We start from the raw sequence: 25,976 nt of genomic DNA on the forward strand, positions 1-25,976 counted from the left end.
GACATCCATTAATTTTAAATACCTGCCTAATCCTTTGCATTAGTACAATATAAGAACAAATATCTTAATTAAACGTTAACAAAATGTTCATGAAATATATTTTTTTGTGTTTTAAGTGGACAGGTATATTCTTGTATGTTTCTTGTATGCCATCAGCACGTGTGGGTGCTGATGGCATACATGCATATAAGCCATTTCATCATACTACACATTGGCCCCTAATGTGGGTTTATGTGTAAAAACAAATATGTTTTAAAATTCTAAGGTATTGACCCTATGTTGGGATTAAATTTTTATTAATCATTTGCCCTTTAAAGTGGACATCATGCATCACTGGCAGTATTGTACATGAAATTTTGGCCATTGTGATAATACTGTTAATAGTTGAAAATACCTTAGTAGTGTTAATTTTTTGCGGCAAGAAAAGGAACTGGAGTACCGTAATTACAGTTGAAGTAACAAATTAGGACACACTATTAAATAAACAGTTCTTTACTAAGAAATTTTGAAATTGATGTCAAACCTGTTTTTTTTATTTTTAAGAAAGGTATTTAATTGCATTTTCTAGCTCTGGTAAAAAAGCTGACACACACTATGTCCCAATGGCTACTGTTACCTCCTCCGGCTAAAATAACTTCAGGAGATGGTTTTTGTAGTCTCTGAAATCAGGCAGAGGAAAGTTTGAGATCAAGAACTGGGCATTGACTCTAGCTAGGACTTCCCATTTGATGAAATTACTGGTATGTTATGTTTTGAGTTCAGTTCTGTTTGCTTTGGTTTTTTTCTTAGTTGGTATTACACTTCTACCCTCTGATACACGCTGTATCTTTGCTGGTCTTCATGTTTTTCTTAGAGAACAAAGGTTTCCTCTTTGAACAACTCCCACAAAATGAAACCCTTACAGTCCCTTTTTGATTATACAAGCATGTAGTTTCATATCAATAGTAGCAAGAGCACTGCTGTAGGTCCTTTGATGACATTTTGGGGTTTTTGAAGACTTTTTTTTAATCATCTCGTGTTCTGCTTTCAGGCTGAACTTGCTTGGAAAGCAACACTCGAGCAGGTTGTGGCTTCTGTGTGCTAATGGACTATGTTCAAGATGATTTTAATTTTTTTTGTGATCTCTTTAAATCCCTTACCAGCCTCAAAAGCTATTACAACCTTATTTTTGAAGCCCTCTGACACCATTGATCTCACTATGGTGTTCACTCTTACTTTAAAAGCCAGTTGAACTCTAAATTAATTGTTAGACGTTTAAATATGGTAAGCCTCCTTCAAAATGCTGAGCAAGGACATTCATGTGCACCTGATAAGATACACCTGTTGATTTTAACTGTTTTAAGTGGGAATAGATGTAGGGGAGTCTTCATAAATTCCTCACCAGAAATAACATTTTTCTTTACATCTTCCTAAAAATTTCAAACATGTTTTGTTTTTTTACTTATTTATAAAACTTAAATTCTTAATAACATTGAAATGTATCCTATATACCAGAATGTACAATTATATTAGAAAACATTCAGGCTTTCATACATTTTTTTCATATGGCTGTAAAATAAAGACCTAGCAGTAGATTGTATCAGAGCACATGAACATCTCAACAAAACAAGGGATGGGGTACCAGATGTAGTGATGGTGGAGTTGATGAAGTTGAAGGAGTTGCCAATGCTGAAGTAGCAAAGGATTTTGAGGAAGCTGAAGATATGCCCCATTGACAGAGATCTAAGACATAAGAAGGTTAAAACATCAGACAACTTTAAGCTCAGCCTGTTTCAGTGTGTTAGTCTTGTTTCCTCTGCTTTTTTATATGTGTAGACAGTTTATAGATAACTATTATTTCCTGTTTATTCAGTTCTATAAACAATATTTTTTTGCAAAAATTTTCATTTTAAAATACACAGTTCAACAGGGGGGAAGAAGAAGACCTAAAATAAACATATCAACAGTAGGACAGGGTAGGATATGTTGTGGATTTTATTATTTTACAGTTCTAATTATATACCCTTAAATTATTTTTCTCTCATGAATATTTCAAAGTCTTCCTGTTGTGGACCTTAGTGGAAGTGAAAAACATTTTTAAAGGTACCTGCAAAATAAATAATATCATTTTGGTAATCCCTAAAGATGAATGAAAACATTTGCGGGGAACCTAAGTAAGGTTATTACAATTCATGTATGAAAGGGGTATATAACCAAACATTATGTATAGTGGAAGGATATATGACTGACACACCTCCCAGTCCTGTTAAGCTCAGCTAAACAGTCTTCACAATACAAATCCCTGTGCACAGCAAGTCAGCATGTTTGTCCACACGGAGCTTTGCAAGCTGGAGACTGTAGTCCAGCTCAGTCAGGAGGCACAGGCCGCTGTGGTTACGCAAAGGTGGACCAGAACCACATCGCCCAGCATATCTCTCTCTACATCTGCATGCTTATGCAGTGGTTACTGGGAGATTTGAGACAGTGATTCTGGCACACACAAATGCAGTCTTCCAAGCTTTCGTTTTACAGTTTAATTTTGAGGAATCGTTGTGGATCCACCGTGTTGCATCACTTGACTTTGGATCAAAAATCACCTGTCTGGGATTTCTGAATTTGTCAGCATAAAGGTAATTTGTGTATTCTTTTTTTATATGTAAAAACACAGTTATCATTTTCGAAGTAATGGATTTAATCAAGTTGCAGTTTGGCTCTTTCCTAAGGACTGCTACTGGACATGCAGCCTGGTGTTTGGGTAGGTACGCCCACGGCTGAATTACTGGGCCTATTGTGCCGAGGCTGTCTCAGCAGGGTGCAGAATAAGCCCAGTTGCAGTTTCAGTTCTTGGCCCAGAAGGATGAGCAGGTGGAACAATATGGAGTCCAGCAACGCTAATACTTCTCAGGAGAATCCACGTGTGCTCATCACAGGTGAAACCAATTTCCAGCCTTTGTTTGCTCAGAAGTATTTATCTCTGGTGGAGACTCAACATCTCTGAACTTACAGATGTTTTCTACCTTCTTCCTCTGTTTACTGTTATTGGACATGAGCTGTTACAATGAGAGTGGAGTGTCTTGGTGACGGGCATCTTGTGACCAAAGTGTGAGGATGTATTCCTCAGACCTTTTCTAAGCAGATACATGCAGTTACATGTGAAGAAATGTGCCGGTTTAAGGATAAAGGGCTCGTGTTGTTGAGCAATTGCTGTCTGAAGCAGAGTACAAGAGACGTGTGCACTTTGTTTTCAATCTGCACTTGCAGCAGGACCCCTTTTGATTCATCACAATAGAGTGGGAACAGACAGTGTTTTTCAGATGAAAGGAATGAGAATAATAGCCTTGGGTGACTTTTTGTTCTGGAATAAAGCCTTGGCACAAACAAACCCCACTTTTTGTCTATTTCATTCTTGTATGTTTTCTAAATGCTATTACAGCAAAATGTTTATTGATGTAAAAGAAATATACATATTTTTTCTTGAGAAGTCAAATAAATAAATGTCTCTGTGTGCAGGTGGTTTGGGGCAGTTGGGTGTGGGGCTTGCTCAGATGCTGAGGTGAGTTCTAAACAAATGCATTACATCTTAATGTTTGCAATTTGAATTTCATGAGAAGTGTAACAATATCCAGGAACCAGTATGGGCCAGAGAGTGTGATCTTGTCAGACATCAAGAAGCCCCCATCACATGTTTATGCCAGTGGTAAGGAAAAGTAATTTCTGCCGTTTCTGAAATATTTTTATCATTAATTTGTTTCTCATTTTTAACTTTCTAAATCTCATTGGTTTCCGTTTAGGCCCGTTTGTGTATGCCGATGTGCTGGACTACAAACACCTCAGAGAACAGATCGTAAATAACCGCATTACTTGGCTGGTCCACTATAGCGCTTTGCTGAGTGCTGTGGGTGAGGCTAATGTGGCTTTAGCACGAAAGATTAACATCACAGGTCTGTTTTAATATTCAAAATTTACATGTAACACCCTTTTAGGTCTCATCAAGGTTTCAAGCTCCCTATGTCTGAGCTTATGTTGCCCTTCCAGGTCTACACAATGTTCTAGACCTGGCCCTGGAGAACTGCCTTCGTCTCTTTGTCCCCAGTACCATTGGAGCGTTTGGTCCTTCCTCTCCACGTGACCCTGCCCCTGACCTCTGTGTCCAGCGTCCGAGAACCATCTATGGTGTCTCCAAAGTGCATGGTGAACTGATGGGGGAGGTAAGATTTTTAAACAAAAGCTTAAATTGGATATAGTAGTGATAAAATACAGTGCCTTGAAAAAGTATTCATGCTTATTGAGCTTTTGCACATTTTCTGACGTTACAAGACAGATGTGGGATAGGTTAGGTTATTATAAAATATCTCCAGCTTTGAACATCTAATAGAGCTCTGTTCAGTCTATCATCTGTAAATGGAAAGTGTTACAATTGCAAATCTGCTAATTCATGGCCACCCACCTAAACCACAGGTGTCAAACTCCAGAAACTTTTAGATGTGTCTCTTTGTCAAAACACCTGAATCACATAATTAGGTAATTAGCAGGACTCTGTAGAACTTGAGTTCATGAGGAGGTGATTCAGCCTTTTGATTCAGGTGTGTTGGACTTGGAACACATCAAAACGCTGCGGGACGCCGGCCCTCAAGGACTGGAGTTTAACACCCCTGAAACTGACAAGCTGAGCAAACAGAGCATTAACAAGAGGTGCATCCAAAAGGCATGTGGTAACTCTGGAGGAGCAGCAGAGATCCACGGCTCTAGTAGGAGTTTCTGTCAGCAGAACAAACATTAATTATGTGCTCGTCAAATATGGCCTTTATGGAAGAACAGCAAAAAGAAAGCTAATGTTGAAAGAAAACCACAAGAAGGCAGTTTCATAGTTTACAACAAGCTCCTGTAGGGAACATGGCAAACGTGTGGAAGAAGGTGGTAAGTTGGAAGAAAAGCCAAAGCTGCAATTAAATATTTTAGATCAAAGGATATTCAATGGCCCGCACAAAGTCTAATCTTAAATACATTTGAAAATATTTGGCAAGACTTGAAAATTGCTGTGTACAGATGTTTTTTATCCAGTCTGACTGAGCTTAAGGTACTTGCAAAGAAGAATAGGCAAAAAGATATTTGACTGTATATGTGCAAAGCTGGTATAGACAAACAGTATCTCGCAACAGGGGGTGGTTCTACAAAGTATTGATTCAAGGGGCAGAATATAATTTAATGCCACACTTAAAAACACAGTTTTAAAGTGTAAAAAATGCAAAATGTGCTGATGCTCTACTTTGTCTTGATCTATCACATAAAATCCCAGTAAAATAAATAGAGGTCTTTGCCTGTAATGTTACAAAATGTAGAAGTGTTCAAGAGGTGTGAATACCTTTGCAAGTCAATGTAATGGTATAAACAAACTAAGACATTTTTTCTTAAGTATCTCCATCATAAATATGGCTTGGACTTCCGCTGCCTGCGATATCCTGGTGTAATATCAGTCAACACTCCTCCTGGTGGAGGAACCACAGGTATTTCTCTCCTCAAAAAATCATATTCAATGTAAATCCATTGTGATAAGCTAGATGTGATTAACTAAAACCTTAAGACTTATGTTGTTACAGACTATGCTGTTCAGATCTTCCACGATGCTCTCAGCACAGGTCACCATGAGTGCTACTTGCGACCTGACACACGTCTTCCCATGATGCATATCTCTGACTGCCACCGCGCCACTGTAGAGTTTATGCAAACTCCAGACTGCCAGCTGTCCTTACGCACTTACAACATAGCTGCCATGAGCTTCACCCCAGAGGAGGTGGCCCAAGAAATTCGCAAGCATCTCCCGCACCTGAAAGTCACCTACAATCCAGATTCAGTCCGCCAGACAATTGGTATGACTGTTACTGCCATGTAAACTTAATGTTACATGCAGGCGGTTTTGTTTTTATATTCCTGACAAAAGGTTATTTGACCAACTCATTTAGATGTGTTAATTTAATTCACTTTAACCTATTTATATTGTGCAAATTCACAACAAATGTCATCTACAGGCACTTTACAATGCAAACCAGTCATGTGCAAACATTTACAATCCGATTCAATTCAACATAATTTATTCCAGCACATCCCAATTGTGTTGTCAGATTCAGATAAATTATATAGAGTCAAATTCGATATATTCTATAAAACCATGTGCAATTCAACTGATCATTCAATGTTAGTCGAAAAAAAACAATTCATCTATCTAAGGAAACCCAAACGGTTACAATGAGTCATTGACTTTGCAGCAGTCCCTCATCCTGAGGAAGCATGTAGAGATAGTACAGGGGAACCACTCACTTTTAATACAAAGAAACCTGCAACAGAACCACACTCGGTATGACTTGCCATCTGCTGCGACCAAGTGGAGGCTGGGAAGACAGAAAGATAAAACAGAAAAAAACACAGAGGAGTACCTTCTGTAGGAAAGAAAAAACAAACTGGCTACACAAAGTTAATGGTACCAATAGATCTGTTGGTGACTCTCTACAGAAAAGAAAACAGCTAAACACAGAAACAACAGGCCGGGAGTAGTTTCTGTTTGAAAAAAAAAACAAAGAGGATACACAATTTTAATAGCAGCAATAACTCCATCATTGGTCCTGTCCAGGAAAGTCTCACTGCTACACATAAATGCACTCAGGTAGGTGTACTTTCTATGGAAAAGAATATCAGAGAAGGTGTACAAACTCAATGGCACCACTATTAATGGACTAATCATGGTCCTGTACAGGAGTGACACAGATACCTGTAGAAGCAATGGGTGAATAGTACTTTCAGTGGAAAAGGAGAACAAAGAAAGTGCATAAAGTTTATGGTACCAATAGCTCAGGTACACAGGTTCTGTTACGAGATGAGAGTAACGAAGTTAGATGGTTACATTATTTACCAAGCTAACATGTTCTAACTGATGTTTTCGTTTTGTGTTACCTTGCAGCAGACAGCTGGCCTGTGAGATTCGATGACTCCAACGCCAGAAGGGATTGGGGCTGGGCACCGGCCTTCGGGCTCGAGGAGCTGGTGACAGACATGCTGCTTTCAGTTAGAGACAAGAGGACCAGAGAGGGATTTCTGGTCAGCTAGCAGTACCTTCTCAGCAGCCAAGAGACAGATGTTTCACCACTGGCTTTCTTCAGCCTGGATTTACAAACAGCTTTCTTTTACTTCACTTTGCCAAAGCATCAACAAGTATTGTGTGTTTTACCAGGAACTCTGAGTCACAGCCTTTTTAAATTACAATGCAAAGTTAAATGTCTCTGTCTACTTCAGGGAATCATATACTGTTAAAGCATTTCTTTACATGTGTTCTTTGTCATGTCATAAAAATCACTTTACACAGGAGAAAGTTGCCATAGAAAACAGAAAAACATGTTATTTTTCAAACAAAGGAGGTCTCTAAATGTCATTTTTCCTGCATGCATCAACACAACAATCAGTTACTGTCTTTTTTACAATGGACCAGTTGCAACCTTTAGATAAATCTGTTGTATGAGAGAACCTTCTGAAATGTCTGCTCACCCATCTCTGGACTGTATTTACCACATTCATTCTGGCTGTCTTTTTAAAAACTCTTTTATGATATCAAAAATAAAATTACTAGAGGCTGGATGTAGTATCTATGACTGGAGATTATTATTATTAGATTTTTTTGCCAGAACTGTGCTTGAATGACCATTATCAAACACTTTGAATAATAGTGTAGAAACATGTGGTGTACACTGAACCATAATGCGAATAATAAAAATGTTTTCCGCCAAAATATTGTGTTTTGTTCTAACCATAAAAATAAGGATGATGCTTCATAGTCAAATGTAAAAAATACCAAAAATAAATACTTTTTCAAACAACATAAACTTGACAACTCACTCTGTTTAAAAGTCTATAAAAGTAAATTAGCAAATGTGGAAATTAAAAGGAAACTATTATGCTTATTTTAAAAGGCAGCAGCACAAATGTCTGAAAATTTGTTTTGTACTAAGCACAAATATTATAAAGTAAAAGGTGAAATTTTATTATTATTATTAATTATTGTCAATAATGTAAATAATATTTAAACGTGCGAATTTGTATAGGTTTGCTTTTGCAACTTGGTTCTCCAAAACAACATTCAGACAAAATAGGAAGTATTCTTCTAGCTGCAGTACCGACTCCTTCCTGTGGGGGAAGACGCTTCATCCGGCTTCCCACTCGAGTTTTACTGGGGCGACGCACGTCTTTCTCCACTGCGACTGAAACAATCATATTTCAACGAAAATGGACGCGGGATTCTTCCGCGTAAGAGCTTTAAAGAAATCTATATTACGTTATCACCATTTTGTTTCGTTGTATGTTGATATATTTATGATATTTGGCGTGAATAAGGCGCGTGTGTTTAGCTTGGAGGCCATACAGTGTGGTTATGGCTTCGTCTATCAACTGCTGTCAAACAATTTGGGGATTTCGTTGAGGGTTTTCTTTGAACTGACCCTTTCGAGGAATTATTTTGTGTTTATAGAACTAGTATTTGTTATATTAGTTTATCATTAAATGTTTTATGCCGGTCTGTAATGTGTATAGGTCATTTGTAGATATTATTTCAGGAATTAGTCCAGACCTTGGCTTAAGATGGCGCCTGGCCGGTGCGTCGCTAATGTTTCGACGAGCTATTCACGAACACGTTTGCGCTGATGTTAATTATAAATTTTACACAGGCCTGTTGACTACTTGCATAATAATATCCTGTAATGTTCCCACTTTGCTGTTAGTGTGGTGACTACTAGTTAACTATCATCTTCATTTTGTTGATTTAGCAACCAGTCGTCATGTGTGACCCGGATTGAAAAATAAATTATATTGACCTGTTTTTATTTTTATTGTTATTTTTTTAGGGTACGAGTGCGGAGCAAGACAACCGCTTCAGCAACAAGCAGAAAAAACTGCTGAAGCAGCTGAAATTTGCAGAATGCCTGGACAAGAAGGTGGGTGACAAAAGGATGTATTATTATTATGGATGTTTATTTCGTACCATCTAGATCTTTAATCAATTTAACACATCAATCATTGTAAGCGCAGCACAATTGAACAGTTATTTAAAACACTTTAACAAATATTAAAACATTTATCAGTTATCTACAAAATGTGCAGCTTTGTTTTCTTTATACGTTTCTCTCCTCTCTATCTTTATCTGTGATACACTGCCAGCCACAAGTTTGGACGCACTTTCTCATTCAATTGAATGAGAAAATGTGTCCACAAAGTTTTGATTGGTAGTGTATATGTATTTACATACATGCCAAGAGCAGTCTTGTATAGCCAGGGGAAGTATTTCCCCTCTGACAGCGAAGCCTGGTGAAAACCTGACACCTGGTGACATGTAGATTCTAGCTGATTCTTAGGCAGCTCAGGAGAGTTGGTGCTGCTATCCTCACAACTCTGGGGATGTTAAAAAAACAGAGATATTCCAGCTTGTTTTGCAGGTGATTGCGACATCTTTTACGGCACAGTCTATGGCTACTGTGTGCGTGCACAGCTGAAGACTCACTCTGCGCGCCAGGGCGGAACTGCGTTGAGAGCGATACAGAGAGCACAACATTGTAGAGGCAGAAGTGACATAATGTTGAGAAAATAAAAATAACAAGATTATTTTGTTTCATAAAAGGATCCCCATGAAAGGATAAATAGACCCGTTTTCTTGCATTATCAGAATGGTACTTTGTTATGACACACCAGATAGTGCAGTTGTACCGCTGAACATCCATCTATTTTCTATACCTGCTTATCCGTGCAGACGGACTGCTGCCTATCCTCAGTGGCCATTGAGCAAGAGGGGGGCACACCCTGGATAGGTAGCCAGTCCATTGCAGGGCACTGCTGAACAGTACACAACAACTAAAGCTAATCAGATATTGAAGCACAAACAAAGCATTTGTCGTCAGTTTTGGGGGTTTGCAAACAGCATCAGTTAGAGGTTCATCATTATTATCAAAGTAATTTTCTTTCACATGACTCCAACCCAAAAGGTTGCTATGAAACAACCCATGGAAGAAGATATTCCTTTAATAATTGCAAAAAAAGAGCAGGGTTTCTAAAGCTCTTTCTCCTGACCACAAAGAATAGTAAAAGAAATAAAAGATGGTGGCTGCAAGATCAGCATTACAATATTGCTGTTACTTGAAAACATTTTCTTTCTTTTACAGTATTTTCTTTACACATGTTTGCTGTATATTTACATAATTGCTTGTTTTTTCCTTAGGTGGACATGACCAAAGTGAACCTAGAAGTCATCAAACCATGGATTACTCAACGTGTGACTGAGATTCTGGGGTTTGAGGATGATGTGGTCATTGAGTTCATATTCAACCAACTTGAAGAGAAGGTAAAATCATTGTCTTAATTTTTTTTTTTTTTTTTTATTGATGTAACTGTTGTTAAATTGAGGGTATTGTTTAGCCAGTAGACATGAAGGGACATGAAGAAATATTTGCAGATCCTAGTGTCACTAAAAAATGAATGGGTAAAATAAAAATTGGTTTAAATCTGATTTGTGTTAAATTACCATGTTTTGCTGTTTTGTGACAACATGCCTTTATTCAGCAGTCTTCTAATGATGATGTGATTTATGATTTAAAAGGCCTGAACCAATATGGATGTTATACCTTGCATCAGAAGTATAGCACCAACATCTAATTAGCTCTCTCCTGAGCCCAAAGTCTCTGAGCCCAACTCTCCCTTCATGATGCAGTGTTTGTTTTGAGGTGAGTTGTATATAGGGATCATCCATATCATGCCAGTGAAAGACAAAACTGAACAGTGCCATAATCATACTGTCCGTGTTTATATATAGTTCATAATTAGGCTGCTGAGTTCATATTTAAATGTTACAGAAGATAGAGGATAATGCAAGAAAAGGTAAAATCTGTAGCGTGTTACTTGGCATAATATATCTTTATTTATTTTTTCACCGGTTCTAAAACTGAAAAGTATTGTCTCACTGACCCCCCTGATTGCAAGTTCCACCTTAATCTCTGTAGGGTGAGGTCTGAAGTTTATTCAGTTGCACTTTTAACCACAACTTGCAGCAGCTTAGTTTCCATCTAAATTGTCAAATCAGTAACTAAAGTAAACTTTTGAAATTTTGCCTAAGAAATGTGTGCATTTGTGTTGTTAGAGCCGGTAAAGTTTGTTAGGGATGGCCAACAGTTTGTGTAAAATTAAAATAATACCTCAGATGAAAGAAATAAATTGCAGAAAAATTAAAAGCCAATCTTGTTTCTGTTGGCAATGTTGTTCTTTTTCTATAATTTCACTATTGAGATTTCATGTGTCGAGGCCATAATAATTAATAACTCGCCTGACAAATACATTTTTCTTTGTCAAAACCTTTCCTGTCCGTTCTTACATATTTTTGTTTCTCAAAACGCAAAAACTTCCACAAGTCTCTTTGTTTTGTTTGCTTTGTTTTTGTTTTATGGTAGATTTGTCCTTTTTTGTGAACCTTTCAATGCACATCTTCAAATTCCAAATCAAAAATAAAATGCTGATGGAAACATTACAGGTAACTGTAAGGAAACAAGTTGATAACTTCAACCACTGGAGGTCAGCAAAAAACAGTTTTAACGACTAGAAACAATACTTTTCAGCTTAGTATTACCTTACCAACACACACATTCAATAAAAACAGCTTATTATTTGTGCCTTATCAAACGGGAATTAGAGAAATGAGGTATGATACAAAACTGACTTACACTCATTTTGGAACAAGCGTTTTGGCATACTTTTCCCCTCATATGTTACAAGAAACATGTCATGTTTTTTTTTTTTTTTTTTTTTTTCATAATATACTCTTAATAGATCCAAAGCTCCTGTGATGCCTAAATATTGGCTGGTTATTGCAGACACATATTTGATTTTAAGAATAGAAGCTCAGTGTGACGCACAAACTCAAGTAATTAATAAATATATATTTATTAAACCTTGGAATACCTGCTGCAAGCATCTATGCAAACTGGCCTTGTTTAGTGTTCAAATTCTTAGGTATTTATTTCAAATTATGTGTATTTGACATCAGCGTAAGTTTTAGTTCATTTGTTTTACGTCTGAATCTTATTTTTCCCTAGAAGTTTTTGAAGTGTGGGAGTCGTGCTAAAGCTAGCTGTAAAATAAGTACTTGCATTGTGGAAAGAAACTGTACTGTAATAGAGTTGAGATTATGATATGTCTCAATTTTGTCTAGTTTAAATAAAAGAGATTTTTTGTGTAACTGTGTACTCATTATTGCTTGTTCGTCTCTTGCAATTTAGAATGATATAACATTAAGCTCAAGGTGGTTGAGTCTCAAGCAGTAGGGAGGCGGAAGCAAGCCAATGGAGCTCCGTGCCCACTGATCCCACAGGACTCACTGAAGACACCGGAACTGTACTTGCAGTGTTGGGTTTTGATGCACTCTGCATTGTGCTTACTTGTTTAACCTCAGAAGTATAGACTGTGGGGAGACTGGAAGACATGGGGGTGGGTAGTGACACAGGAATGAAAAGTAGTGGGGGTAGCTCTGAGGAATACAAATAATCTCTCAAAATGTTGTAGGGTTTACCCTGATGTAATTAAGATTTTAAAACTGCATTTTTTTTTTTGCATGCATTTGTTAGATTACTAGATATGTCTCCCCTCAGCTAACTCACATTTTCAGTTCCAAGAGATTGTGAGTACAATACAGTATGAGTAAATCAATATTTTTTTGTTTCCAATTCTAATAATGAAGTCCTGAGATGTTAAGTATTGCTTTCAGAGCTGTACATATTTTGATAAGGCTAACTATACCTCAGGAATAGTTTAGTCAGGGTTAGAAGGCAGGATACCCCGTTTGTGGGGCTCTGCCTCCCTCTAAATGTCTTCTTTTCAATTATTTAAACGGCCATATTTGTTTCTTTTTCCCCTTCATGTTTGTGTTGCAGCACCCTGATAGCAAGATGATGCAGATCAACCTGACGGGGTTCCTCAATGGGAAGAATGCCAGAGAATTCATGAAAGACTTGTGGCCCCTGCTTTTGAGTGCTCAGGAGAACATTGCTGGCATCCCTTCTGCTTTTCTGGAACAAAAGAAAGAAGAAATCCGACAGAGACAGGTGATCATCTTCGTAACGGATTGTCTCAGTGCTTTGGAGAATCCTACAGGTCCTTCTCAAAATATTAGCATATTGTGATAAAGTTCATTATTTTCCATAATGTAATGATGAAAATTTAACATTCATATATTTTAGATTCATTGCACACTAACTGAAATATTTCAGGTCTTTTATTGTCTTAATACGGATGATTTTGGCATACAGCTCATGAAAACCCAAAATTCCTATCTCACAAAATTAGCATATCATTAAAAGGGTCTCTAAACGAGCTATGAACCTAATCATCTGAATCAACGAGTTAACTCTAAACACCTGCAAAAGATTCCTGAGGCCTTTAAAACTCCCAGCCTGGTTCATCACTCAAAACCCCAATCATGGGTAAGACTGCCGACCTGACTGCTGTCCAGAAGGCCACTATTGACACCCTCAAGCAAGAGGGTAAGACACAGAAAGAAATTTCTGAACAAATAGGCTGTTCCCAGAGTGCTGTATCAAGGCACCTCAGTGGGAAGTCTGTGGGAAGGAAAAAGTGTGGCAGAAAACGCTGCACAACGAGAAGAGGTGACCGGACCCTGAGGAAGATTGTGGAGAAGGGCCGATTCCAGACCTTGGGGGACCTGCGGAAGCAGTGGACTGAGTCTGGAGTAGAAACATCCAGAGCCACCGTGCACAGGCGTGTGCAGGAAATGGGCTACAGGTGCCGCATTTCCCAGGTCAAGCCACTTTTGAACCAGAAACAGCGGCAGAAGCACCTGACCTGGGCTACAGAGAAGCAGCACTGGACTGTTGCTCAGTGGTCCAAAGTACTTTTTTCAGATGAAAGCAAATTCTGCATGTCATTCGGAAATCAAGGTGCCAGAGTCTGGAGGAAGACTGGGGAGAAGGAAATGCCAAAATGCCAGAAGTCCAGTGTCAAGTACCCACAGTCAGTGATGGTCTGGGGTGCCGTGTCAGCTGCTGGTGTTGGTCCACTGTGTTTTATCAAGGGCAGGGTCAATGCAGCTAGCTATCAGGAGATTTTGGAGCACTTCATGCTTCCATCTGCTGAAAAGCTTTATGGAGATGAAGATTTTATTTTTCAGCACGACCTGGCACCTGCTCACAGTGCCAAAACCACTGGTAAATGGTTTACTGACCATGGTATCACTGTGCTCAATTGGCCTGCCAACTCTCCTGACCTGAACCCCATAGAGAATCTGTGGGATATTGTGAAGAGAACGTTGAGAGACTCAAGACCCAACACTCTGGATGAGCTAAAGGCCGCTATCGAAGCATCCTGGGCCTCCATAAGACCTCAGCAGTGCCACAGGCTGATTGCCTCCATGCCACGCCACATTGAAGCAGTCATTTCTGCCAAAGGATTCCCGACCAAGTATTGAGTGCATAACTGTACATGATTATTTGAAGGTTGACGTTTTTTGTATTAAAAACACTTTTCTTTTATTGGTCGGATGAAATATGCTAATTTTGTGAGATAGGAATTTTGGGTTTTCATGAGCTGTATGCCAAAATCATCCGTATTAAGACAATAAAAGACCTGAAATATTTCAGTTAGTGTGCAATGAATCTAAAATATATGAATGTTCATTTTTCATCATTACATTATAGAAAATAATTAACTTTATCACAATATGCTAATATTTTGAGAAGGACCTGTATATTGGAGTAGATGCCTAAACATGTAATAAAAGTAAAAAGATCATGTATGTCTATGAAGATCCAGTTTTGTAAAATGCTATGTGGATAAAACATTCCTGTAGAAATATGGTCAGAGGTAACCCAATTTACCACAATATGTTATGCTTTAGATGACGATGTATTTAAAAAATCTTATCTTTAATTGTAAATTGGTCATGTTAACAAGACATCTCCACACCTGTTCCATGTCTGGCAGATTGAACAGGAGAAGCTTGCTTCCTTGAAGAAGGTAGACCAGGACAAAAAGGACAAGGACACAAGAGAAAGGACTCGATCAAAGAGCCCAAGAAGGTACGGCTTTTCTGTGTTTTCCCCTTTCGTTTGCTTGGTGTCTGAATTTGTGGACACGGTTTTTTAATTTCTTCATTGTCATAGTGGAAGTTAGCAGAAATGATCATCTTTCATCACCTTAAGAAATTATCATTAAAGGAGTTGGTAAATAGTTTAGATTCTTCTTGTACTGTGGGGTTCTTTTCTTTCTGATACACACTATTTAATTAAAAATAGCAGATGCCAGCAGAGGAAATGAGCATACAATCCTGGGACCTGATGATTACAAACTACATGGAGTGACAATATTTTAATGTTGCATCGGCATAACGCAGAACCCTTCATGGCCCTCTTTCCGAGCTATAATTTACACACCCAGTTCATGTGTTGTAAAAGCTGTGAAGATGTACCGTTTGTTTGCATCAGCATCACTGATACTTCTGAGTTACTAAATGTTGTAAACCACATGATTTTTCTTAAGCTTTTCCCGATGGTAAATGCTGTCTGTAGCGTGGTCTGTCATTAATTTTCAGCTTGCTTTGTGGGAGAAGAGAGAATTGATTCCATCTATCAAAGTAATTTATATGTTCAAAAAAAATCAAAATAATGTTATGAATAGCATTATAATTGTAGTAATCAATGTTTCAATATTTCAGGAGCGCTAATAATAATCGTTACTTGACTGATCGAAATAAATTCAATCCCATCATGTTAGGCATCTTTGTTCATTTTTGTTTCACGACCACGATAGCATGATATTTATCCTCAAGGTTATGTTGCGAGACATTCATAGCGGCCCAGGCCTTGTAACTATTATAATACAGAAACTTTGGATGGTTATAGTAGATATTGATTTTGATCAGGACAACATCAGCTGGTCATAATTACTTCAGCAGGACAATGCCAGATCTCATTTTGGACGACATATTACTAGATGAGTATACTTGAAGAGCCTGACCTTTGAACTGCTTTCTGCGTTGCTGGAACCAAGACTCTTTCTTGCAGCTGAAGTCGAAACCATTCAATGCTCTCGTTGATGCACCTTCTGGCCTAAAGCAGTTGGTCCCTTTGTTATTACATACTGATAAACAGTTTGATTAATGCTCAGAGTATAAATATAACTTTTTCAGGTCTTCTGGCCTTTCTCCTGTCCAACTCTGATTTAAAACGTGTCTCTCAGCTGGATGAATACACAGATATCTTTGGGGTATTTAACAGTCTTAATTTGGTCCAAGACAAGTACGCTTTAGGTCTAGCAGAATTTAAACCCCTGTTGAACATGTGGATTTGTCTCTGTATATTGAAGCTTATTTTACTGCATGTCTGATCAGATGGAAGACAAGGTCACCTGGGAAGCGTGAAAGGAAACGCAGTCCATCGCGATCCCCAGTGCGCAAACCCAGCCCAGTTAGTGGGGACTCTCCCCCTCTGCCTCTGATGCAGTCGAACACTAAAACTTCACAGCCGCCCGAGGAGCCAGATACATCAGGAACAGGCCTGCCAGAGACAGTTATTCAAGAAGCTTCGTCTACAGGGTTAATGTAAGACTTCATTTTCTACAATATTCACATTTTGCGTCTTTCTTGTATACTTGCTTCAAATCTATTTGTCCTTTTGTTGTTGCAGTGATACAGTTGTAGAGTCAGTTAAAGCAGACTCTGTAGCCGAAGTCAAAGAACCATCGCCAGAAAAACCTCTTAAGAAAGAGGAAAGACCAAGATCTCGTGAAAGGGAAAAAGACACGAGGAGGGAGAGACCCCACCACCGCTCTCGCTCACGTTCTCACTCTCGTTCCCGCAGACGACGCTCCCGGTCTAGGTGAAACTTTACACTTACCCACTATACTATTGTGTTTTTTTCTTCTTTGGGGAAATATAACAGAATTAAAGATGTAAAACATACAATAAAGTGGTGACCTCTCGACTCTCTACTATACCAGATCCTACTCTCCTCGTAGAAGACCAAGTCCCAGAAGGAGAATGTCTCCACGTCGAAGGAGTCCCCCTAGACGTGGCCCCACTGGCGCCAGACAGAGACACAGGCGGTCTCCTGTTCACAGGTCAGTCGCACCCTTTGCAGAAGGGCCAGATATTTAAAGCTTTCGTTGATTAAGTCTGTTAGATTCAGTTTGTGTCCCTAAATAATTAGAATTATGTTGATTCTAGGAGGCGCTCCCGTTCTGCTTCATCATCTGGTAGCAGCTCCTCAGGGTCACGTTCACCTAAAAAACCTGTAAAAAGAATATCTACCACACCACCCCGAAAACAAGTCCATCGTCCTGACACATCTGTGAGCCCCGTTGGAAAAGACAAACGCTCACCATCTCCTCGAGCCAGGAGAGGCAGGGGCTCTCCTTCTCCCCCCAGATCATCAGGTAAGACCTTCACACTCCTCTAATTTAGATCTTTGGAGAACGATTACAGTGAATGCATTTTAAACTTTGAATGTGCTGCTTTCAGGAGTGAAGCGAAAACCTGGAGGAAGGGGTAATTCTCCACCTGATTTTGCTAAGGCCAGAACTTCTGAAGGATCTGAGTCAGGTAAGTGTTTGCTATCTTACAGAAAAAAAAAATAAAACTAGACCAATCCTGGAGTTTACAAAGCACTAATGTAACGGCTGGGTATGTGACATTGTTTGCCACTAAGGGTGATTTTCCTCTAAAGCAGTTCTGGTGCTTCGCCAGGGCTAGACTTGTAAAGGACCGGTTTGGAAGCCTTTTGACATTGTGAAATTTTTTAACAGGTCTTTACAGCAAATTGTGCAAAGATATAGTTTTATTAAACAAATAATAAATTATACGAAGCTCTGTGATTTTATCTTAAATTTGGTCTCTATTATCACCTCCGGTCTCTAACAAAGAGATTTTCTTTGGACCACCACAGAGCCGGTGCTGGGATATCAACAGCACCAGCTTTTTGGCAAGCATGCTATGTTACCATGATTTAAAGCATGCTACTACTATTTTACCTTAATATGGTTTGTCCTGTCCCCGGTGGGTTGCCGGTTCAAACCCCTGCTACGACCGTCTCAGTCATTGTGACCTTGGGCAACACACTGCTAAAGGTGGTCAGATGGCACGGTGGCACTGATTGTATGGCAGCCCCACTTCTGTCAGTCTGCCCCAGGCCTGCTTGGCTACAATGTAGCTTAACACTGGATGACTGATTGTGATGTAAAGCCCTTTGGGGTCTCTGGGGACTTGATCGCTACACACGTGCAGGCCATTTACCATTAATAATACTACTACTCTTTGTAAAGGTGAGTTTGAAAATTCTGTATGTGTTAAAGTTGCAAATAATCTTCTGTAGAGAAGAAATAATGAAAATTATCAAGCCACAGAAAATGTCCAGTGGTTTATAAACAAAAACACAGTCATTCATACTGTATGAAGGAGAATAACACTTCACAAAGTGTTACAATGGACAATATTATGCCAGAACCAACTGTAAACGCTGTGAAGTACATTCTGTAACTCTTCCTTGGCAGTCTGTTCATGGCCTTGCTCACACTGATCAGACACTCAATGCTTTACATTTCAGAGGAGGATAAAAATGAAAAAGGGGCAACAGCAGATTCGGTGCAGCAACGACGTCAGTATCGCAGGCAGAATCAACAGTCTTCTTCAGGTTAAGAAGCGTTTTGTTTTCCACGTTATTTTTTCCCCCCCTGTCCACCACCCTTTTTTCTAACTGAGTCTCTTTCTGTCATCTTGCCTCCATCGTCTTAATGGACTTTAGAAGCTGTGTCCTAATCCCAACCTTGGTGTTTTTGTTTCTTTACAGCAAAGCATAAAGTCAGAAGAAAAAAGTTTGATTTCTGTTTAATTTGGTTTTAGATTCAGGATCTTCCTCCTCAGAAGATGAAGGACCAAAGAAGTCAACAACAAGGCCTGGTGCTAGAAATGGCGAAGTAAGGAGGAAACGCAGCCGTACACCCTCTCCTCGTAGACGACATAGGGATCCCTCCCCAAGGTTGGATGTGTAGCTTAATATTTGCTTTTTAAAAACTTATTTAACTGCCAATTGTTCACCATAGCATTTTCAGATTTTACCCAATGTGCGATTTTATTTTTTTTGGTATGCATCTGTACATTCAGGAGGCGACGTTCTCCATCTCCTGGACGTAGGCGCCGCACTCCTTCTCCTCCACGGCGTCGTAGATCTCCCTCCCCTCCTAGACGCAGGTATACTCCTGGTATTGGCACTGTGATGTAGAGCATTACAAATTAACAGTTCAGAAAGGCTTTTCTTTACGAATGCTTTTCTTCTCAGGTCTCCTTCTCCACCTCCCCGTCGTAGGTCTCTGTCCCCCAGACGCTATTCTCCTCCTATCCAGCGTCGCTACAGCCCCTCACCTTTGCCTCCACAGAAGAGGAAGATGTCTAGTTCACCCACAAAACGCTTTTCTCCAGGCCCCAAGCGACGGCCCTCCAGGTCACCTAAACGTAGAAGCTCTCCCACTCAGCGGAGACGGTCTCCTCCCTCCTCTACATCTCCCCCGAGACACAGGAGGAGCCCACCTTCTGCCAGGCCAGGCAGGGATACTCGATCCCCTGTTGGATCTGCCAGACGCCTCTCCCCATCACCTGCAAACCGCGGTCGCCCTGTTAGGCGATCCACTAGTCCTAAGAGACGCTTTGATTCCTCCAGCACGTCTCCCTCCAACCAGCGGCGACAGCAGTCCCCTCCACACAGCAGTAAGCTCATCCGTAGGGTGTCTCGCACCCCAGAGCCACGTAACAAAAGGTAAAGAACAAACTTCAGCCCACGAGATGCAGATTTGATATTTGTCATTGCTCTGAATATTTTGCTACTAAATTTCTGTCCGTTTTCGATAGAATCTCTCCCAGTCCAAAGCCTATAAGGAGAGCATCATCCAGATCACTTTCCCCTCAGCCTGCAGCTCAGAAACATCCAGCCTCTGCATCTCCTCCACCTTCCCGATCTGCGAGTGGGTCACCACCACCACCCCCAGCCAAAAAGGCTAGTAGTGGTTCTGGCAGTCAGTCGCCAAGCAAGGTTTGTCAAGTACAACTGCATCGCAATAAACTAGAATATCAAAGCTAATTTATTTCAGTTTTTCTGATTATATTCAAGTTAAATGTTTACAGCAAACAAAAACCCGAAACACAGTTTCTCTTAAAATTAAGAATTTTAAGACCAATTTGTCAAAACTGAATTTTAATAAAGAGGTTAATTTTATGTTGTGGCCTCTATAATCATGGGGATTACTGCTGATTTGATCGTTGTCCAGCAGTCATTGACACCCTCCTCAAGAACCCTTCACTGCTGAAAAAGCAAGTAGTGTACCTCCTCAATAAGAGAGATTACACATCCTAACTGGGGTAAGGAGAAAGAGTACTTAATGGTCCAAACTCCACTTTTCAGACTGAAGAGTATTTTGTATATCAGTTGGAAATCATCTGGAGGAAGAGTTTAGAGGCACTGGATCCAAGCTGCCTGAGGAAAAGTGAGTTCCTCCAAGACCATGTCATCTTCTGGTGTTTGTCCAAAGTGTTTTATCAAGTTTTAAATAAGCACAGCCGTCCACCAGAAACATTTTAGACCACTCCACGATTCTCTCTGCTGACGAGCGTTATGAGGAGGCTGATTTCAGTTTCCGGCAGAAACTGGCACCGACACATAGTACCAGTACCTGCTTTAATGACCATGGTGTCTTTGTGCTTGATTTCTCGGCTTTCTCATCTGACTTAAGCCCCATAGAGAACATGCTGAGTATTGTCATGAGGAAGATGAGAGACACCAGAGGTAATGATGCAGATGAGCTGAAGGCCAGTATTAAATACGGTTGTCACGATACGAAGATCTCAAATGTGATTCATGATACCATTTTGGATACTGCAGGAACCTTTTCGGAAGGCACAGGATTCTGTCTGATAAATAAAAGAGAAATTGACTGTTTGCTTATGAACGTATTCCTACTCTGGTATGTAGCCACGGTAGACCGCATCCCTTGTACCTTCTGGACTCTGCACTAGCTCAGTGAGGAAACGCTGACTTGACAGCCCAATGGAGCCGTTCTTAAGGAGTTAATATTTAAGCAGACAAGTTAACTTGTGCAGTCTGACATGCTTACAACTTCACTGTTACAGATACAGGAGCATTACTTACCTTTCTGAATCGTTGGCACAGCTAACATTAGGGTTGTTCATCAGCCTCATAGGCAAAATACTTTAGAGCAGTCTTCTCCGGGTGTGCTTGCCATGTTAGTGGAGTTTTAAACGTCTGGCAGCTGCTCGCTGCTTTGGGTCCAAACTATGATTGTTCAGACCAGCCTCTGCAAAGGGGAGCGTCTTCTTGGTCAGACACAAATGGCCAACTTTGTTTTCATTTTGATTTGACTTGATTTTGTTTTCTATTTGCATTTATATTAAATGCAATCTTGATTATTTTAACAAACCTGAGTATCTTTAACACCTCAGCAGAACAACACAGGCTGATTGCCTCCATGGCATGTTTCATTGATGCAGTAATTCATGTGAAAGGAACCCCAACCAAGCACTGAGTGCACTTAATATACACGACATGCACATACTTTTTATTTTTTTATTAAAAATGTTTTTTTTGTTGTTATTGTTCTTCCATATCGAATTCTCTGAGTAACAATTACATTTAAAGACTGAAATAAATTAACTTTTCGATGATGCTCTAATTGGTTCAGATGCACCTGTACTGGAATTTATGTAAGCAGAAGGAACTGATGGAGGGGAAACCGTTAACATAGTTTATACGTATGAAATATGTGACATTTAATTGTATTATGTAAAAATCTGTTGTTGTTTTTTGCAGAATTCAGATGTTGATGGTGGTGGCAAGAAGAAGAAGAAGAAGAAGGAAAAGAAACATAAGAAAGATAAGAAGCACAAAAAGCACAAGAAGCATAAGAAGGAGAAAAGCAGCGCCGTTGTGACCGGTGACATTCAGGAGAGCCGGGCTGCAGAAGATGACGGTGATTCCAGAAAGGTAAAGACTTTTTTGTAGCTTTTTTTCGCACCAGTGATAGCATAGCTCCTAAATTATATTCGCTAAGTTTCATTGAAGATTTGATGATTTTGTGCAGGAATCTGAGAGCGAAGTTGACGACAGCTTAGATGATCTGGAAAAGCACCTCAGAGAAAAAGCACTGCGCTCGATGAGGAAGGCCCAGATGTCTCCATCAGAGATGTCCTGAGAACAAGAAACTTTTGAGTTTTCCTTTCACTTTTGATGTTTGTCATCATCTTAGGTTCAGCTTTAGAATGTACAAATTGTTGATTCATGAATCTCGTTTCTTTTTACAGGTTTGGTACATTCTGGAGAGTGTGTTTCTTTAATAAATTGATCCATTTGATAGTTTATCTAAACTGTAAAACTTGTTGTCAATACTTTGAGAAATCCTTTAATTTCAGAGGTTTGAGTTGGGCAGGTTGATGGTATATGTTGATGTAAAGTAGGTCATTTGAGAAATGATTGCATGTTCAGTGAGTGTGTCTGATGTGCATGGACCACTGACCATATGAAGAGGGTAGGGAAATAACACCATACAATACGTTACTGTTTCTAATGCCTTCTACTAGTGGAAGCTGTGTCACAGCCGTGTGCACCTAAAGAGGCTTTAACAAAACATCCTGTTTCATATTCTAACTTAACGGAGGATTAACCTGCTTTATTCTGACTTATATGAAAATTTGAAGCAATTTGATGTGATACAGGCTTTATTTCTTTTTCTGAGCTGATTAATATGCAATTTATGTTGATACCCCTGAACTGAGCTAATTTCTGTGGGACTGCTATAGTGTACGATTTGTATTTAGTAACCTTTTCTCCAGTCATCCTGTCATCCTTTCAGAATTAAAACTTTTTTTAAGACACAGCGTAACCTTTTCTCTTTACAACTGAATTCTGTCACTCATGTTTATCTACTAAAAGAATGTAATTAGGTTTGTACAGTGTAAAACAAGCACTGCTACTGTAGTTATGAAAGGTTGTTGCCTAATTGTTTGATTGGGGATTTTATCTGTCCTGCAATAAGTGATTATTGATATAAAGCAGCTTAAAATATTTTTAGATCAGGAAGTCGTATTTAAAAGAAACCCACGTGTATTTAATTACAATTTAACAGTTTTTAAAACATTTAAGATGAGACTGATTTTCTTTATTTCAGGTTTTTCAAGATTATTCAAACTAAATAAAATTTAGCTAAAAGTAAAAAGGACGCGTCTTATAATAAAGCCACATGCCAAATCTTATTTTACTTGTAAAAGCTGAATTTAGAAATGTCTAAGTTACCATTTCTTCTTGCTAGAAATATATTTCAGGGACTCCAGAACAAAAATTTAATAAGGAAAACAAATAATTTCTGTCTTCCATGTATACCTTTCTTCTGTCCTTCCTTGCATTCTTCCTTGTGCCCTTTTTTTCTTTCTTGTTCCCTCCTTCCTTTCTTGTGTGTCTCCTCACATCCTTCCTTCTTTGCCTCCATAGGCCTCCCTTCTTTAGACTTTCTTGATTTTGCACCTTACATTGTAGAAACAAAAAGTGAATTTTAGTGTTTTATATTTTAAGGCGAGGTTAAGGACTCGGAACTCTGGAAAGTTTGGTCTGGAAAAGTATGTAATTTACCCAAAATATGTATAGAAACCCCATATTGGCTCGACCAGATATGAATCATATTTCAACCCAAATTTAAGCATCACATAAAAAAACATTAACATGCAAACATAAAGACATAATAAAATTAAAGCAAATTCATATTTGACCTTAATGGGGAATCCACAATTATAGTTTTAGTTCTGATTTAAAGAAGCCAACAGTTTCTGCAAATCTCAGGTTTTCAAGAAGTTGGTTCCAAAGTTAAGAAGCAAACTGGTTGAATGCTGTTAAGTTCTCAATCAAACTTTATTTATAAAGCACTTTACACGCCAAAGAAGTAAAAACATAAAATACAAAATCAATAATAAAACTAATAGAGCGGTTAAAAGAAAAATTAAAACTAAATATAAAACTAGCCTAATGCGTCTGCTCAACTAGAATTAAAAGCCAGGTTAAACTGATGAGTTTTAAAAGAGATTCAAAATCATTCACGGTTTCGGCCATCCTTACAGTGAGTGGAAGATCATTCCACAGTTTGGGTGCTGCATCAGAGCAAGCTCTGTCTCCTCGGCTCACAAGACAAGATCTAGAAACATCTAAAAGCAGCAGGTTACATGACCTCGGAGTTCTGCTGGGATCATCCTTGTTTAAAAGCTCCAATACGTATGTGCCTGAATATTTAAGCATTTAAAAACCAAAAGTAAAATCTTAAATATAATCTTAAAACATCCAGGCAGCCATTGCAGAGAGAACAATAGAGTAATATGTTTACGTCTTCTTTTACCGAACAGCAAAAGGACGGCAGCGTTGTGGACCAGCTGCAGATGACGAAGAAGAGAATTGTCTGTCCCAGTATAGAGAGAGTTGCAGTAGTCCAGTCTAGACATAACAAAAGAGTGTATCACCCTTTCAAGGGCACTAGGAGGTAGATATGATCTAATTTTAGCAATCAACCTCAGATGGTAGAAGCTAGACTGGTCTACTGCATAAACCTGTTTATCAAATTTAAAACCATTATCAAAAATACCCCATAATTCCTGACAGCAGTACAACTAAAATAATTTAAAGGACCAATTGCACTGCCACTCTCTGTTCACAAGTCTCTTTCCCCAAAAACCATCACCTGTGTTTTATATCCATTCAAATATAGGAAGTTAGGCTCCATCCAAGTTTTAGTGTCCTTTAACCTTTTTAATAGATTTTCCACAGATTGGCTTTTAGAGGGAGATAGATGATTCTGTGAGCACTGACTGAAGAGGTCTCTGAGGACTTCAAGGTTTTACAGTTAGGCCAAAACTGGCTCATGCTCCTGGGCGATTTAGGTTTAAGTTAATCTTTTCATTTTAACATGTTTCTTCTGCCTGAAAATGATATTACAGTTTTGGAGTGGTGCAGCAAGAGGTCTCGGTTTGAATCTGATAACAGATCTGTGGAGGGAACTAAAGATTAGGGTGATGTCAAAGATGCCTTCCAACTATGGAGCTCGTCACATGGTTATACACATTTGTATTTTCAGAATTTTATGTTTTTCCTCTATTAGTGACAACAAGGGAAGGTCACCCCCTTGCAGGCCAAAAAAAAAAAAGTGGGACAATATGAAAAGGAAATATAAAGTTTGTTCAGAAGTTCTCATGTCACACACAAATAAAAAAATATTTCTAAAAGTCTTGTTGGTTTCTCTGTTTAGTCAACTCTTCTTTTATTCCCTCTAACTTTAGGATTGTAAGTATCCAGGGTCAGGAGAGGGAGTCAGTGAAAATCCCACTGCTGCTACTTGGCCCTGGTTTGTCCTTATAGATGAGGTGTTGGGTCAGAGGCCTTCCACAACACCTCCTGTTCTAATTGCCTCCATCCCTGAGGACACTCCAGGGCCAACCAGATGGAGAAGGAAGACAGTGAGCCAGCAGGAAGGGGTCAGAAAAGAAAGAGGGACAGAGATGATGGAGTTGATCAGGGAGGACATGACGGCACAGAGAATGGACAGTTTTCAAAGAATGGCACCAAAATAAGATGCTACATAAGGAATAAATAAGTTTTGTTCAGATAGTTTCTTGAAGTTTAAAGCTGTTCTAATAAATTTCAAAATTGTTTTTGTCACCAATGTATTTTATTTCCATTTGACCTAACAATACATCAACTTCATTTAAATTTCTAAACACAAAAGTTTATTTTGAAAATTACAAATAGCATTTTAAACAGAATGTGGAAAAAAAGAACATTCAAACAGATTAAGATTATAAGACAAGGCATAAAATAAAACTATGTACAAGTATTTACAACGGCGACAGCAGGATCAACCTGAGTGACCGGTTCCTGGAAAAA

The 25,976-nt window shown here is 39.0% G+C and overlaps 2 protein-coding genes and 1 long non-coding RNA gene across 5 annotated transcripts; 2 read left to right on the plus strand and 1 right to left on the minus strand.

Annotated features, from left to right (window-relative positions):
• The first annotated feature begins 44 nt into the window (after positions 1 to 44).
• tdh2 (L-threonine dehydrogenase 2) lies at positions 45 to 7,753 on the plus strand. 2 transcript variants are annotated; one of them, XM_047345477.1, is made up of 9 exons: positions 45 to 2,609; positions 2,703 to 2,909; positions 3,490 to 3,532; positions 3,606 to 3,676; positions 3,771 to 3,920; positions 4,015 to 4,187; positions 5,393 to 5,483; positions 5,577 to 5,846; positions 6,932 to 7,753. In XM_047345477.1, the coding sequence occupies exons 2-9, from the start codon at positions 2,717 to 2,719 to the stop codon at positions 7,075 to 7,077; spliced, it is 1,137 nt and encodes a 378-aa protein (XP_047201433.1). In that variant the 5' UTR covers positions 45 to 2,609; positions 2,703 to 2,716; the 3' UTR covers positions 7,078 to 7,753. The 2 variants fall into 2 exon arrangements, with proteins under 2 accessions (XP_047201433.1, XP_047201434.1); XM_047345478.1 differs by having other exon boundaries at positions 2,686 to 2,909; positions 6,932 to 7,602.
• A 384-nt stretch (positions 7,754 to 8,137) lies between these two features.
• srrm1 (serine/arginine repetitive matrix 1) lies at positions 8,138 to 22,933 on the plus strand. 2 transcript variants are annotated; one of them, XM_047345082.1, is made up of 17 exons: positions 8,138 to 8,268; positions 8,862 to 8,951; positions 10,226 to 10,348; positions 12,924 to 13,094; positions 14,989 to 15,083; positions 16,394 to 16,603; positions 16,689 to 16,880; positions 17,002 to 17,121; positions 17,228 to 17,436; positions 17,522 to 17,602; positions 18,603 to 18,689; positions 18,899 to 19,034; positions 19,160 to 19,246; positions 19,335 to 19,808; positions 19,901 to 20,081; positions 21,873 to 22,046; positions 22,125 to 22,933. In XM_047345082.1, the coding sequence occupies exons 1-17, from the start codon at positions 8,248 to 8,250 to the stop codon at positions 22,128 to 22,130; spliced, it is 2,457 nt and encodes an 818-aa protein (XP_047201038.1). In that variant the 5' UTR covers positions 8,138 to 8,247; the 3' UTR covers positions 22,131 to 22,933. The 2 variants fall into 2 exon arrangements, with proteins under 2 accessions (XP_047201038.1, XP_047201036.1); XM_047345080.1 differs by having other exon boundaries at positions 22,144 to 22,933.
• Positions 22,777 to 25,278, minus strand: LOC124855324. Its single transcript, XR_007035062.1, has 2 exons — positions 24,165 to 25,278; positions 22,777 to 23,579 (listed from the first exon to the last, which is right to left on the minus strand). It is a non-coding gene; the product is annotated as an uncharacterized LOC124855324 (long non-coding RNA).
• Between the last annotated feature and the right edge of the window lie 698 nt (positions 25,279 to 25,976).

Source organism: Girardinichthys multiradiatus, chromosome 19 (assembly GCF_021462225.1).
Source record: "Girardinichthys multiradiatus isolate DD_20200921_A chromosome 19, DD_fGirMul_XY1, whole genome shotgun sequence".
Classification (NCBI taxonomy): domain Eukaryota; kingdom Metazoa; phylum Chordata; class Actinopteri; order Cyprinodontiformes; family Goodeidae; genus Girardinichthys; species Girardinichthys multiradiatus.